General features: G+C 34.0%; 3 protein-coding genes across 3 annotated transcripts; 1 reads left to right on the top strand and 2 right to left on the bottom strand.

The window, feature by feature from the left end:
• The first annotated feature begins 753 nt into the window (after positions 1-753).
• On the top strand, positions 754-2,822 carry LOC143588983 (uncharacterized). Its single transcript, XM_077069855.1, has 3 exons — positions 754-1,022; positions 1,547-1,594; positions 2,567-2,822. Exons 1-3 carry the CDS (start codon positions 754-756, stop codon positions 2,820-2,822), a joined length of 573 nt encoding a protein of 190 aa, XP_076925970.1.
• On the bottom strand, positions 2,818-5,421 carry LOC143588980 (acyl carrier protein 3, mitochondrial-like). Its single transcript, XM_077069852.1, has 3 exons — positions 5,346-5,421; positions 4,231-4,434; positions 2,818-3,352 (listed from the first exon to the last, which is right to left on the bottom strand). The coding sequence occupies exons 2-3, from the start codon at positions 4,363-4,365 to the stop codon at positions 3,170-3,172; spliced, it is 318 nt and encodes a 105-aa protein (XP_076925967.1). The 5' UTR covers positions 4,366-4,434; positions 5,346-5,421; the 3' UTR covers positions 2,818-3,169.
• A 1,462-nt stretch (positions 5,422-6,883) lies between these two features.
• LOC143588976 (oligopeptide transporter 3-like) lies at positions 6,884-12,143 on the bottom strand. Its single transcript, XM_077069847.1, has 4 exons — positions 11,555-12,143; positions 9,526-9,781; positions 9,201-9,383; positions 6,884-7,609 (listed from the first exon to the last, which is right to left on the bottom strand). Exons 1-4 carry the CDS (start codon positions 12,088-12,090, stop codon positions 6,995-6,997), a joined length of 1,590 nt encoding a protein of 529 aa, XP_076925962.1. The 5' UTR covers positions 12,091-12,143; the 3' UTR covers positions 6,884-6,994.
• Positions 12,144-13,618: the final 1,475 nt, after the last annotated feature.

Raw genomic sequence — 13,618 nt, 5'->3', positions numbered from 1 at the left:
AACACTGTAAAAAGTGATGAATAAACACTGCATTTCAACCATTTTCTTGTATTTTTTTTAAAAAAAGTGAAAAAATGATTGATATAATCTTGTAATTTACCTTCTTGTAATAAATTGTCTACCGCGTAGTACCACCCATCTAGACAATACACACACATGGGAAAAATCTACACGTAACTCTAAATATTACGAGAAATGTAATACAAAATTTATTTTTTCAGTTTTAAAGAATTTCAAATTATAAGAGATTAATAGGAATACGTACAATGCTCATTCGTATCTTTTGAAATAAACAAAAATAAAAACAAATTTCTTTCATACATATAACACACAAATAAATTTAAGTCATGTGACATGTAAATGATTAAAAAATTTTTTAAACATTTTAAAAATACAAACCATTGATAAAATAAATAAATAAATAAACGATGTATTGCACTTATTTAGTATTTCTTTATCTGAGTCATTTGTAGTTAGATGGTATTTGTCTTGAGGGGTATTACCTATCCAAATAAGGTGCAAGGCACCGGTCAAAGCTTAAAGTAGGTACACAACCACAAGAATGTTGACAAAAAGTATAATTTATTTATAATATATAACTCTATAAACATAACTTTAATTAACCCCATGCACAAGCATAGGATTAAAGGCATATATATATAAATAAATCCTTCAAGGCAGTCAGGTAGCTTTTCATTGTCTTACCCATTGCGTTGCTCCTAAGTTCTTTCCTAATATCCACAAACGCAAAACATGACAATCAGTTTTCAAGAAAACACTAATAACATGAGACTCCTGTTCTTCATCTTCTTTGGTTTTCTCGGGGCTCATAAAACGCTCGCTAGATATGTGGTTGAAAACCCGTTGGTTAAGCCCTCTAGCAGTGATGAGTTGAGTAGGGTGGCGGGATATGGTGATGAGAAGCTCTCAACGGTTGTGGTTAGCGGCTCGGTTCTATGTGATGTTTGTATGGATAAAAATGATCTTCAATCCCTTCCCATCCCGGGTATGTTGTTTAACTAGTAGAGTTTGCAGTTTTGATCCATTTACTTATGAACGGGTGTAATATGTTTTTTTAGTATCTTTATTAGATTCATTTACTAAGTTTGATACATTAACAAGCAAACTTATTATGTGGATGTTGAAACGACCATTTTCAGCAACACCCGTCAACCAATTCGAAAAAAATAATTGGTTTTTGAATAAATTCAAATAATTTATAAGAATATATTAAATAGTGTAACCCAAATATTTTAGCCTAAATGTACAATAATCAATTAGTCATTAATTAGCAAAAAGTTCTAGGTCCAAATCCATCATTCGGAGCTATTGTATTTTTAGTCTAAAAGTTTTAAGCCCAAATGGTAAAACTGAAACATAGCGGTTTTCACGAACTCGGTTTAATATGAGCCCGAAGCTAACCCAAACCGACCATTGCACACTCCTAAGTCCTAACCTAGTACAGTTTGGCCAAAGCCACCTATTTTACCACCTCTAGTAATGAGTCATTATCAAAACCGAACTCTTTTATACACTAACAAATCAGCTATATTGGAATATCAGGAGCATCAATCGCGGTTTCTGTTGGAATACCGTATGCCCGAGACACATAATTAGGTTAATGTGGCTAGTCGTGTTTGATCCAAGTCGGGTCATACCCAATAACGAGTTAGACACACACCAATTATGTATTTGTTGAGATATGATCTATAAAACAAATACAGAACACGACACATTCAGAAATCGGGTTTCTGAATAATTACTTGAAAGTGTTAAATAAATTAATTGGTTAATTTATTTATTCAAATAATTATTATTGGAATGATTATTTAAACATGTGTTCTTTTATAAAATGGTTTATAAAAGAAGGGGTGTTTATATATTTTATAAGGTATAAAATATATATATCATTTAAAACATGAGTCACATACACTCCATACACTTGGTCAAAGTTGGTAAAGAGTTGATGTAGGTTGAGTAAGACTTACTTGATCAAGACCTAACCAAGGATTTGATTGAGATATGATCTCATTTTAAATAGCATCAACATACTTTCAAGTAAGAAGAGAGATATACAATACCTTTTCTCTCTTGCTTTTGGTTCGGCCGAAGACAAGAAAAGAAGAGGTTCGGGTCTCGTTTTTTTCTCGTGTTCAAGCTCCCTAACATAGCTCGGTGTGTGTTGGAGGCTCAGGGTATCTTCCGTTTGAGGATCTTCCCTTTGAAAGTCTAGCATCAACATCATCATCTTCTTCAACCATCAACTACATCTCTTAAAGGTTTAAGAATGTAAGTTTTACAATCTTTGATAGTTTAGTTTTTTTTCCCGTATTATTTGATCTTTTGTCTCGGGTTTCTAATCTTAAGATTAATGGTAATCTTGAAACAAGAATAAAGGGTTATTCATAGATTAACATATCATATAAACTTGTATATATATATATATATATATATATATATATATATATATATATATATGGATACATATGTTTAAGTTTGTGATTATCACGCTTCCGCCTTAATTAATGACTAGTTAAATGGTTAACTAAGTTTAAAATTTCCATAGAAACCCAACAGTTTCGTGTGTCACCAAGAAGAAAACAAGTAAATCCGATTGGATAACAGGCACAACCGATGAATATGGTGACTTCCTAATCGATCTTCCTTCTCATCTACATGCAATTCCCGCTATGGAAAACAAATGCTGCACGAGAATAATCAATTTACCAAAAGACTCGCCTTGCTACCAAGCTTTCACGGGCCGACACGAAAAAATAACACTGTTGTCAACAGATAATGGATTTCGTGCATACCGCTCATGAGTTTCATTTGAAACCTAAATATTCACAACCATGCATGAATAAAGAAGAAACACTCTAAACATTGTACATCATCTTAATGTAATGGCCATGTTTTCGTATGCTCATTCGAGAAGGCGCTACAGTCATAACAATGAGTTATGGGGCTTGATCATTTTCATATGCTTCTTTTTTTAATGTTTTTTTTGTATGTACATATTATAAAGTTGAGCATATAATGAAACACGTTATATGTATTCGATAAAAAGATACGATCTTTGTACATAGAAACATCATCTCGCAACGTTTTAAACCGTATAACCAGAAGGAATATGAATTGAAATGTGATTTTAAGTCAAGAAAACAATTCATCAAAAATGTTCAGATTTAGGGGCTGACTGGACATACTTTGCCACGTCAGCACAGCATTTGAGTTTATCTGCCTGCTCATCTGGGATTTCAATGGAGAATTCTTGCTCAAACGCCATCACGAGCTCCACCCGGTCCAAACTATCAAGGCTCAAATCTTTCTGAAAGTCGGCTGATTCAGTAACCTGTTTAAGGTTATATAAAAGTTTAATATAGGTAATTTAAGAAATTATCATGTACACACGATAATTTCTTAAACAAAGAAGATGACCAAAAACAAAAATCAGACCAAAGTTGGCCAACTTTGGTCTGATTTCTGTTTTGGGTAATAATCTTTGTTTTGACTCGTAAAAAGTAGTAAACTTTAAAAACATTTGGTAAAGCCCAAAAATACTGTCATGGGAGTTGACTTTTCAGTAAGTTTGACCATGCTGCAAATTACCTAAAATAAAAATTCTGAAATGAGCGAAGCCACTCGCAAGCTACTCGAGACCAGCTTGCTAAAAGCTTGAATCAAGCCGAGTTTAAACGGGCTCAAGTCTAAAAATAACCATGTTTTTTATTAACGAAGCCCAAGCGGGAGCTTCACTTGTCCAGCTCGAGCTGGCCCACAAGACTAATATTACATGATTTTAATTTAATGTATTATATAGATATATATTAATAAATTATTATTTATATATATATAAAATTATGAAAATACAACTAAATAGTATATATATAAAATAACTGTAAACATATGTAAATTAACTAAGAAATAATAAACGAGCCCAGCTTGAGCTTTAATAACTACTAGCAAGCCGAGCTCGAGCTCACATAAGTTAAACAAGCCAAAGCTTAAGCCTAGACAGGCCCGGGCTCTGCTCGGCTCGTTACACCTCTACTCAAAACAAAAAAAAAACAGACCAAAATATATCTTACGAACATGCCAAACCTCACATTTTGCCAAAAAAAATTCCTCCAACTATAACTCTTTGAAAATATGGAGTACGAAAACAGCAAACTTGAAAGTTGAAACACAATCATACAGCATTAACAGGTAAAATGTCATTAGCATAGGTACCTTAGTGGCATCAATCTTGTCAAACTTCTTCACGAGTCCAATCACCCGAGCCATTACCTGATCATGATTGGGCCCGGTTGATGTGCAAAGTAGCCGGTGAAGGGTGCGAGTTACAGAAATGTTTTGCGTTAACATAAGCTGTGTTCTAGAAGCCCTAACCCTCAAATGTGTCAACACAGAATCTCTTAAGCATTGCAGATTGATCTGAAATGACAATTGTGGCAAAAATAAATGATGTTAAGATTCAAAGGCAGAATAATCACTAAATCATATCTGTAATTTTACATCTATTTCAGTAATTACTTTTTTGTAATTAGTTTGTTGTTAGGATCTCGGATATGTGAAACACACGCAGAATCAAAATGCAGGAATTAAACGAACACGGGAAACAAGGATTTATGTGGTTCGGTATACTCTCGTGACGAGAAGTTACAAGTACAAGTTATGAATATATAGAAATACACTAGAGTTTCTAGCTTAAGAAACAATAAAACTTAAACGGGTCATAATAATAAGATATATAGAGCCGACCCAAAGACCTCCCATGTAGGCCTGTAAACGAACCGAATGAAGACGAACACTCAATCGTACAAATATTTGTATTCATGTTCGCTCGTTTAAAATATGTACATGTTCGTATTCGTTTATGAACGTGCGCTTATAATCTAGAGAACAGTTCACGAACATAAACAAATATATTATGATTTATGAACAAACGTAAACGAACACAAACGAACAAATATAAAACCATCTATTTGTCCATATAATATTTAAGTATTTACTATTAACATGTAAACGAACACAGATAAATGAACAAAACACGTGTTCATGTTCATTAAATAAACGAAATTTCATTATTAAACCCAGTAAACATGTCTTCTAAACTGGGCCCAAGCCTCCACAAACCCAACATTTGTTAATATTCAAATTGCAGATAGATATAAAATCAATTTATAACTTACAGAAGTCTAAATGGTGTGAGGTGAAAGTAGTACTGATTAATTATTTACAGCAAATAAGTGGATATAAGTCATTTCATTAATTAAACTGCAGTGTGTGAAGTTGTTGGATTGAAGATTGATGAATGTAAACTGTTAATAAGAGGCATACGTGACCTTAGTTACTTGTGCGGCGGTGACGGTGACGGTGACGGTGACGGAACCCTGGCGGAGTAATCGGCGGTATGATGTAATAAGGGGCTCCGAGTGCTAATGGGCTGATTGATTGGGCCAACTGATAAAATGCTAACCATGTACGTACGCAAATCAATTCTAAAACCGACCCGACCCGACCGAAAAACCTGTTATTGGAAACCCGTTTTGTACCCGATATAAACCACATGTTAAGAACCAATATGGTTAAATCGGTTATTTTATTTGGTTATTATCGTTGGAAAAAAAATATCACTTTGTAACAGTTTCAGTCTTTTAAACGATATGCTATCATAAATAGGTATTGGATGTATCGGTTTTATCTCCTTACATTTATAGCTCTCAAAAGACAAATCAGAAGTCTCAAACGCTTAAATGATAGACACTCTAAGTTCCGTTGGTGTTGATACTTCCTCAAGTGGACCAACTATGGTGAGGGTCAAACCAACAAGGAAACCATGGTTGGTGATGGCGGTTGTTGGTTAAAATGGTTGGTTCCTACCGCGGTTTGACTTGAAAAGGTGATGTTTACACAATACGTTCTAGAAATGTGGTAGAAGAGCCCCGTCATCCAATTTTTAAATTCGATATAGCCGGTTCAACTTGTGGATCGATAAGACACTAGATTCATTGTTCGTTCCGTTATAATAACAAAAGATATATAGCCAACCTTTTCCATTGGATCAAAATGGTTACACATCATTTTTTACCTTGGATTCAATTGGGTAAGAGTTTCTAAGCTACCCAATTTCACATTTCAAAACAAAGCAATATTGTTATTCGAAAACATTTCGGGTACTTTTAGCCGATTTGTTTCACCGTATTACTTTGTCGAACCAAAGGTGCGGTGTTCTAGAAGTTCCCTTTCTACTCGAATTGGTTTTCCGAGTACGCCCTTTTAACCCATATTGTGCATGTGCCAGTCCACCCGAACACTCATAAAGATTTTTTTTTAGTTTTTAAGGGAAAAGTGTTCTTGTTATCTGTTTTTTCATTCTCATTTTCTTCTATATCACTAAGTAAGAAGCATGCTAATTTGAAATGTCCCAGCATGTTACAATTGTTATAGATTATACGTATCTTGTTCTCTACAAGTTTCTATTTTTCATTGTCATGTCGATTATTTAGTTTCAAAATAGCTTAACCATATTATTACACTTTCTAAAATACCAATTAACCTATTTAACCATAGTTTCATAGATTTGGCATTTTAAAAGTAAGATTAGATGCAAATTCCATTTTGACTCTTGTGCATTAGCACAAATTCATTAAAACTTTCATCCAAACATATTTCATACATGATTCTCATAACATGTGGATTATAATTAAGGTTTAAAGCATCATTTTATGAACTCACTCATCTAAGATCATGATCGACCATTGTTTACCAAAATTACTTTTGACTATTATTACACAACAAAAAGTTGTCACAAAATTGCTCGTAATGCAATACATACTAAAGGTAAAACCTTGCCCAAAACTCCAAAATAGTAACACAAATACAAAACACAAACAAATCAAAGTCTACACAACCAATTTACATCAACCAATTAGCCCAAACTTGCTTTCTACAAACATGTTTGTCCCCCTTATTTCATTCCCTATAGCCACCCCTAAAAAACCGGGCACCCGGTCACATTAATCCCGGGGGCAGTCGGGCAAGTTGCCAAAGGACAATGATCCTTTTGTGCACCCCACCACTTCAAATCAACACCCTCATTTTGCAAAGCAAAAAACAATAACACCCCCATGAATGCGGTCCCCGCATCAAGCGCAGCCGACAAGACATAATTGTACTTCTGCCACCATTGTTTACGATATTTAAATACAAAATAGTTAAATATCATTCCGGTTACTAGCCAGCTGGCAATGTTTGTTGGCGTTGCAGGTGGCATTCCTGCAAACCCGTATGATATAACGGGTATGTTAATCAACGGAATCCATTTCTTTTCGGGGTAGATTTTGCTCATTATCCATACTGGTATGGGCAAAAGTGCTCCGATCAGGAATAACCATACGAGGTTTCTATATAAACCATTGGGACCGAATAATCTTTCGGGCCCGATGAGTCCCCATATGACAGACGCATCGAATGTGACCTTGAATTTGGGACATGTCCATGGGCCATCATCATGAAGTCCGTCAATGTTGCATAGGTCTTCGATATTTTCCAACATCCACCATGATACCGCGAGGTTTACTGTCCCGGCAACGAGGGTTCCTACCAACTGTCAATTATAGTTAGGGTTGTTAAATGGGTCGTGTTTACATGTTGACAAGTTGAAGTAGACACAGGCAAGAAAATTTGACATGAACTTGAACATGGTAAACAGTTCAGACACATGAACCCGACCTGAAATTAGTTTTTGCGGGTTGACACGAACACAACCCGCTCAACCCCAAATTTCTTTTCTTTTTCTTTTGCATATTAGTATTCTACAATTACAAATTTACACCAAAATATAGAAATGTGTATAACTATATATAATATAATATAATCATATTTAGATTTTTGACTTTAAAAACTGGTGTTGATTAGTGATTACTCTTTATATTCTAAATTTGGATATAAATTACCCGAAAACGGGAATTTTGACACGAACTTGAACGTGAAAAAGGTTTAGACACATGAATCACAACATGGGGGTGAGTTTTTGCATGTTGACACAAAAATGATCAATTTAAGCTTAATTTTTATGGGGGAAGTTAACGTACAAATTAAATGAACGTGCTAATTGTGAGAATCAAGTAGAGTAATTATATATAAGTAGAGTAATTACGTAATTACTCTAAGATGTAATTACGTAATTACTCTATTTGTATATATAATTGTTCTACTTGATTCTCACAATTAGTTAATGTAGTTTGTATTTGATTCAAACCCTAATTTTTATTGCTTACAAATAGTTGTCCTAAAATGGCATATTTACAAAAAAAATATTGAAATGTATATAAAAAATGTTTTTAATCTATAAGATATGTTTAATTTGTCTTATATCTTCTAGATTTGGGTAGAAAGTACCTAATCAGTTTTTTTTTTGAACGGCCAACTTAGTAACGCCGGGTATCCCGTACGCGGCCCCCATAACATATTATACATTAGAAAAAAATAAGCATACAACTAAATGGGTTAAACCTGTGAAGATGCTAGGTCGAGCCTAGGGGTGTTCATCGGATCAGATAACAGATTATTCGGATTTGAAAATTTTTGGACCCTATCCGAAATCCGATCCGATCTGATCCGAATTAGGAATATTCCTTTCCGATCCGAATCTATCCGAATTCAATTTGGATCGGATTAGGATAATATCCGAATAATCCGAAATTATCCGAAATAAACCTAAAAAAATCTCCGATTCTTTTGTTCCTAACACTTAATAGTTTAGAATCACAATCAACATACAAGCCGGAAAATACGAATTACTTTTAACACAAATTTAAAGTTTAAACTTCAAATAATAGTCTAATAAATATACCAAACCGGAAAATATCACTAAAACATGTTTTTTAATCGGATTAAACGGATATCCGAATAATCCGAACAATCCGATTTTTTTAAAATTCCAAATCCGAATCCGAATTAGTTATTCGGATCGGTTTATTTGGGTTTCGGTTTCGGTTCAGAATTTTTTCGGATTTCGGATTTCTTGAACACCCCTAGAAACGAGCCACACATGACCCGTTTAACTAAGGTTCAACTCGAACCCTTTTAAACTAAACTTAAACTTGATAATTTCATGTTAAGTTTGTTTCATGTCAAAAATTTGCACCCATAAATTTGTTGGCGATGTTAGGTCGTAGCAACAAAACAAATCAAACCTGTGCTGTGAACATGCATCGAGGCGGGATCTTCATGTAGTGCCCAAGCTTAAGATCAGCCAAGAAAGAAAGAGCATGAACTGTACTGATTCGCCCATAGATCTTGAAAAGCAAGTTAGCAATGGGTTTTCCCGGCAAAATATACCCAAATATGAATTGTGCTATGATGTCATATCCAGGTTGCTGTATCACATAATATATTGAGTTATTGATGTTGTTTTTATTATTCATTGCTATAATTAGAATATATGATTTGATTAAATTCCGTTTGTAATTATTCTTATTGTACCCCTACATATAGTTGATCAATAATATAAAATAAAACCTGGTTAGTAGTAGCTTGAATGACACCAATCGGGAGAGTGACAATGAATGCAAGGGCAAACGCGAACAGAAAGCCCCACCATGGAAGTTGCACATCTTCTTTGTAGACGAAACACATGAGTAGTGATAACGCGATGCTTCCAAACAGTAAAACCAGATACCACCATTGTGGTACCTGTTTGTAACTCTTCATTAGTTTTGCATGAATGTCGAGTTTTGCATTTTGAATTGCTGATTTACTCTGCTTCCATATATCCCTAACATAATCACAGATTTAAATTAACAAAAACTACTAATTTATTCAACTTTTAACAAATAGCATTTGTGATTTGAAATTATTTTTAAAATGGGTAGTTTTGATAAGGCGATTACTTGGGGTATTATATTAGTGCAATTTCATGTAATAGTAACTAAGTTTTAAAAGTGTTTCAATTAGGTCACTCAACTTTAAAAAATGTTCTAATTAGGTCACTCAACTTTCATATTTTATTAAACTAAAGGTTTTAACATGTTTTTTTAGCGTTTTTCTTTTTGTTTCACATAGGAAATCTTTTTATCTTTTCTTTTTATGTTGACGTTGAGTGGTGTGTGGATTTTATTTTTTATTTTTGAATTTTAATATAATTAATGTTTTTAAAATTTTTAAAAATATAACTACATATATTGCAAATTCTGACCTCCACATCTTATCCTCCATTTATTTCTTAACGCACAAAAAAATCGGTGAGACTCGATTTGAAGATTTAGTGACCCGATTTGAGAAAAAAAATAAATGAGTGACATAATTGAAACACTTTTGAAAGTTGGTTATTATCCTATGAGATATTCCCTATATTAAAATATGGTATAATTCATTTTTTATTTGAATTTCATTTTAGAAAGACATAAAACTAATAAGATTGGGTACTAAGATTTTAAAGTTACAAGTATGGGTTTTAAGGTTTCAAATTTGTAACAATGTTATGTACCAACTTTAAATTATGTCAAAAGTTAACATAATTTGCGTCAACTTACCGTCATAACGCACAGGTTTACCATGCGTAGGCTTCAACGCTCGGGTTTCACCAACGTATAATTTGTATCGACCGAATAAACAACATTTTTAAATATTTTATTTTTTTCGTATGTTAATCCTTTTATATGTCAATTCAACAAATCAATATTTTGGGTTTTCTTAAGTTACCTTTACGAACGTAATCAATACCACCGAATATGCATCAACTCGACGTCGCAACACAACTCCCGCTTTTACCGACTGAATAAATATTGTCATAAAATATGGTATTTTTAATGTTATATGAGCGCCGCTGATTTCCTTTTTTTGGTTTTTTTTGTTTTAAATATATTAATTTGATAAATTTATTTTTTAGGTTTAGTTATGGTACCATAACGAATGCAGTTAATATAAACTGAATTCACGTTGACTCGTAATGCATGAGTTTTACTGACCGAATTTGCCGTGCAACGCACCGGTAAATCACTAGTTGTCATACTAATCAGATCGTGAAATTCCAAAACACAAATATGCCAAAGATTTTAGTGAGAATGTGTAATGACAATAATGCCCTGAGCTTTTTTGCACTTTATGTTAACATTTAACGGAAGTTAAAGTTAGTATGTAACATTGTTACAAAATTAAAACCTTAGGACATATAAATGTGAATTTTTAACCTTAGTACCCAATCTTGTTACTTTAGATAGACATCAGAGACCAAGAACGTAATTGTGTCTTATAGAAATGGATAATTTTAAATTTTGAAATTCTTTGTGTTCAGTTAAATTAATTTTGTTGTCCACGGTTCTTAATTTTGTTGTCCACGGTTCGATATAGGTCTTAAATACCACTTGGTATTCAACAAAATTTATATCGAAACATGGTAAGAAAAAGGAAACAAACAAATTTGTGTCTCTAATTTTTTTTATAATAGATGTCACATGTGATTAGAAAAAAACAAAAGTTAAATAATACCCCTATGTAAAAAAAATAAGAGAACTCGTTAAAACAAGATATGATTAGGATAATCAATTACCCGCCATTAAATAGAGCGACATGCGTGAGTGTTGCAGTGAACCTTGCGAACCCTGAACCAATTGAAAGCGCAAACAACGGGCTCAGATATAGTTTACTGTAACTCTCGTAAGCGGCCACATTCAAGTCAAACTGCGGGGTCAAAACTCGAGTGGTGTCATACTCTTGCCCAGTTCGGGTAAACAACTTGTTGGAGAATATTGGAAATCTGCGGGCATCAAATGTGTCATATTTCCAATAACAAAGGGGCACAATGATGTAGATGAACATTATGAACCCGACACCAACGTTGACTATGGAGGACCATGGTGCGACTAATGGGCTTCCATGGTAAGCTGAAATGCCGGCCCAATCAAGGGTGAAGGCCCCGACACCAAGACCGTGGTAACCCGACCCAATTTGTTGGGCGGTTATGCTGTGGGGCCAGACCCAACAAACCCATGAGAAGAAGGTCAAGATCTCGAAAAGATAGCCTGGAAATGCATAATATACGAAGCTTAAAATTAGGAAGATCATGAAAAATCGCATCCTTGTCATGCCTTGTGCTTTGGATTCCTTTTCGTGTAATGCCCTGCAAATTATGAAGTTAAAACACTTTAGCAAGTAATGATTATTTTTTGAGCTTTGAGTGTTGATTAGATGTTATAATTCAATTTTGGTTAAATGTGAATCAAACTATTATTAACAGTTTTTATTCGTTTTTAAACTAAAACTAGACCGTTAAAAAAGTAAATTATACCAAATTGTTATTACTGTAGGAAATATGACATACAAAGTCACCCGAAAGTTGAGTGACGCCACAGCTTAATGACACTACAATTTAACGCAACGCGATCATTTTCTTTGGTTTGGTGGTTACTCGCTCATAATCTCATATGTTGGATTTGATTTAAATAGTTGCTTTTTATTTTTCAAAATTCTTTTATTGTATTTGGTTAAGAGAGTTGCAACATATTTCTTATATTTTTTTTAACTGGATTTGCTTTAATTAATTACTAAAAGTTTATATACATATTTTTTATTTGATTTGGTTTACACTTTTTACTGAATTTTATTAGATAGTTAATAACTGCTAAAATTCTTCAACCCACTTATTTATATATTTCTTAAGTTTATATATAAATGATAAATTCAGAAAATGCTATATAAATGTTAAGGTGACTAACCTGGCCCGAAAAATGGGCATACGACATAAAAAGGACCATACGGCATCACTCAAGTAAACCATTACAAAACAAAATGAGCTTATTACATACGTTTAAAATGACCACCAAAGTTGACTAGAAATTTTATAGTTCAAATTGATAGATATTCAAGAACCAAAAGAAATTTACACGTTTGTTATGATTCTATTTCTGTTTAGGCCACGAACACATCGATCCTCTCTCTTTCCTTCCCTACCAATTCGCAGCCCCCTTCTCTTCTTCCTCTTCCATGGCCGAAAACTCTTCTGCAAAGTAAGACCAAACGAGAGAGTACCTTTGACATAACGGAGTATTCACTTTACTGCTTTGAAATGATCAATGGTTGTGAAGAAACGTGGATCGACTCACTGGTAGACGATCTACTTTCCTCGGGTGTGATTATACTATTTCACCGATGGTTTTCTTGGATCTGGGTTCTTCCACCTACAAAATGAACAGCACCGTCAACTTACCCCTCAGAAAGGGACAGAGGGGTCCTCTTTGGGGTAACCCTCCGGTGTGAGAATAAGTATTTGTGGGAGAAGATAATAATATCAGAGTAAGGAAATCTGGAGAGTATTGCTTAATAGCTGAATACTCTGTGTGATTGTGTTATTGGATGTAACTGTCTGATTGAATGTAATTGAATATGATTGAATGTGATATCATCCCTCTCCTTGTGGAGTTGATGCTGTATTTATAGTGCTAGGGTTTCCACTGATTGGGCTCAGCCTTGTTGGCCTCCTCCAATTGCTCTGCGCCACGTGTCTTCTGGGACACCTGGTGCTTTCTCATTGGTTATAATCACGTGGTAGCACATGGGTTATGCTGAGTTGTCCACCTTTCATTTGGCAGCTGTCAACATCAGCATATTCTTATTC

The sequence above is a fragment of the Bidens hawaiensis genome, unplaced genomic scaffold (assembly GCF_021521415.1).
Source record: "Bidens hawaiensis isolate Kalapana, Puna unplaced genomic scaffold, B.hawaiensis_p1.1 tig00037131_1, whole genome shotgun sequence".
Taxonomy (NCBI): Eukaryota; Viridiplantae; Streptophyta; class Magnoliopsida; order Asterales; family Asteraceae; genus Bidens; species Bidens hawaiensis.
This window is presented reverse-complemented; position numbering and strand designations above follow the sequence as displayed.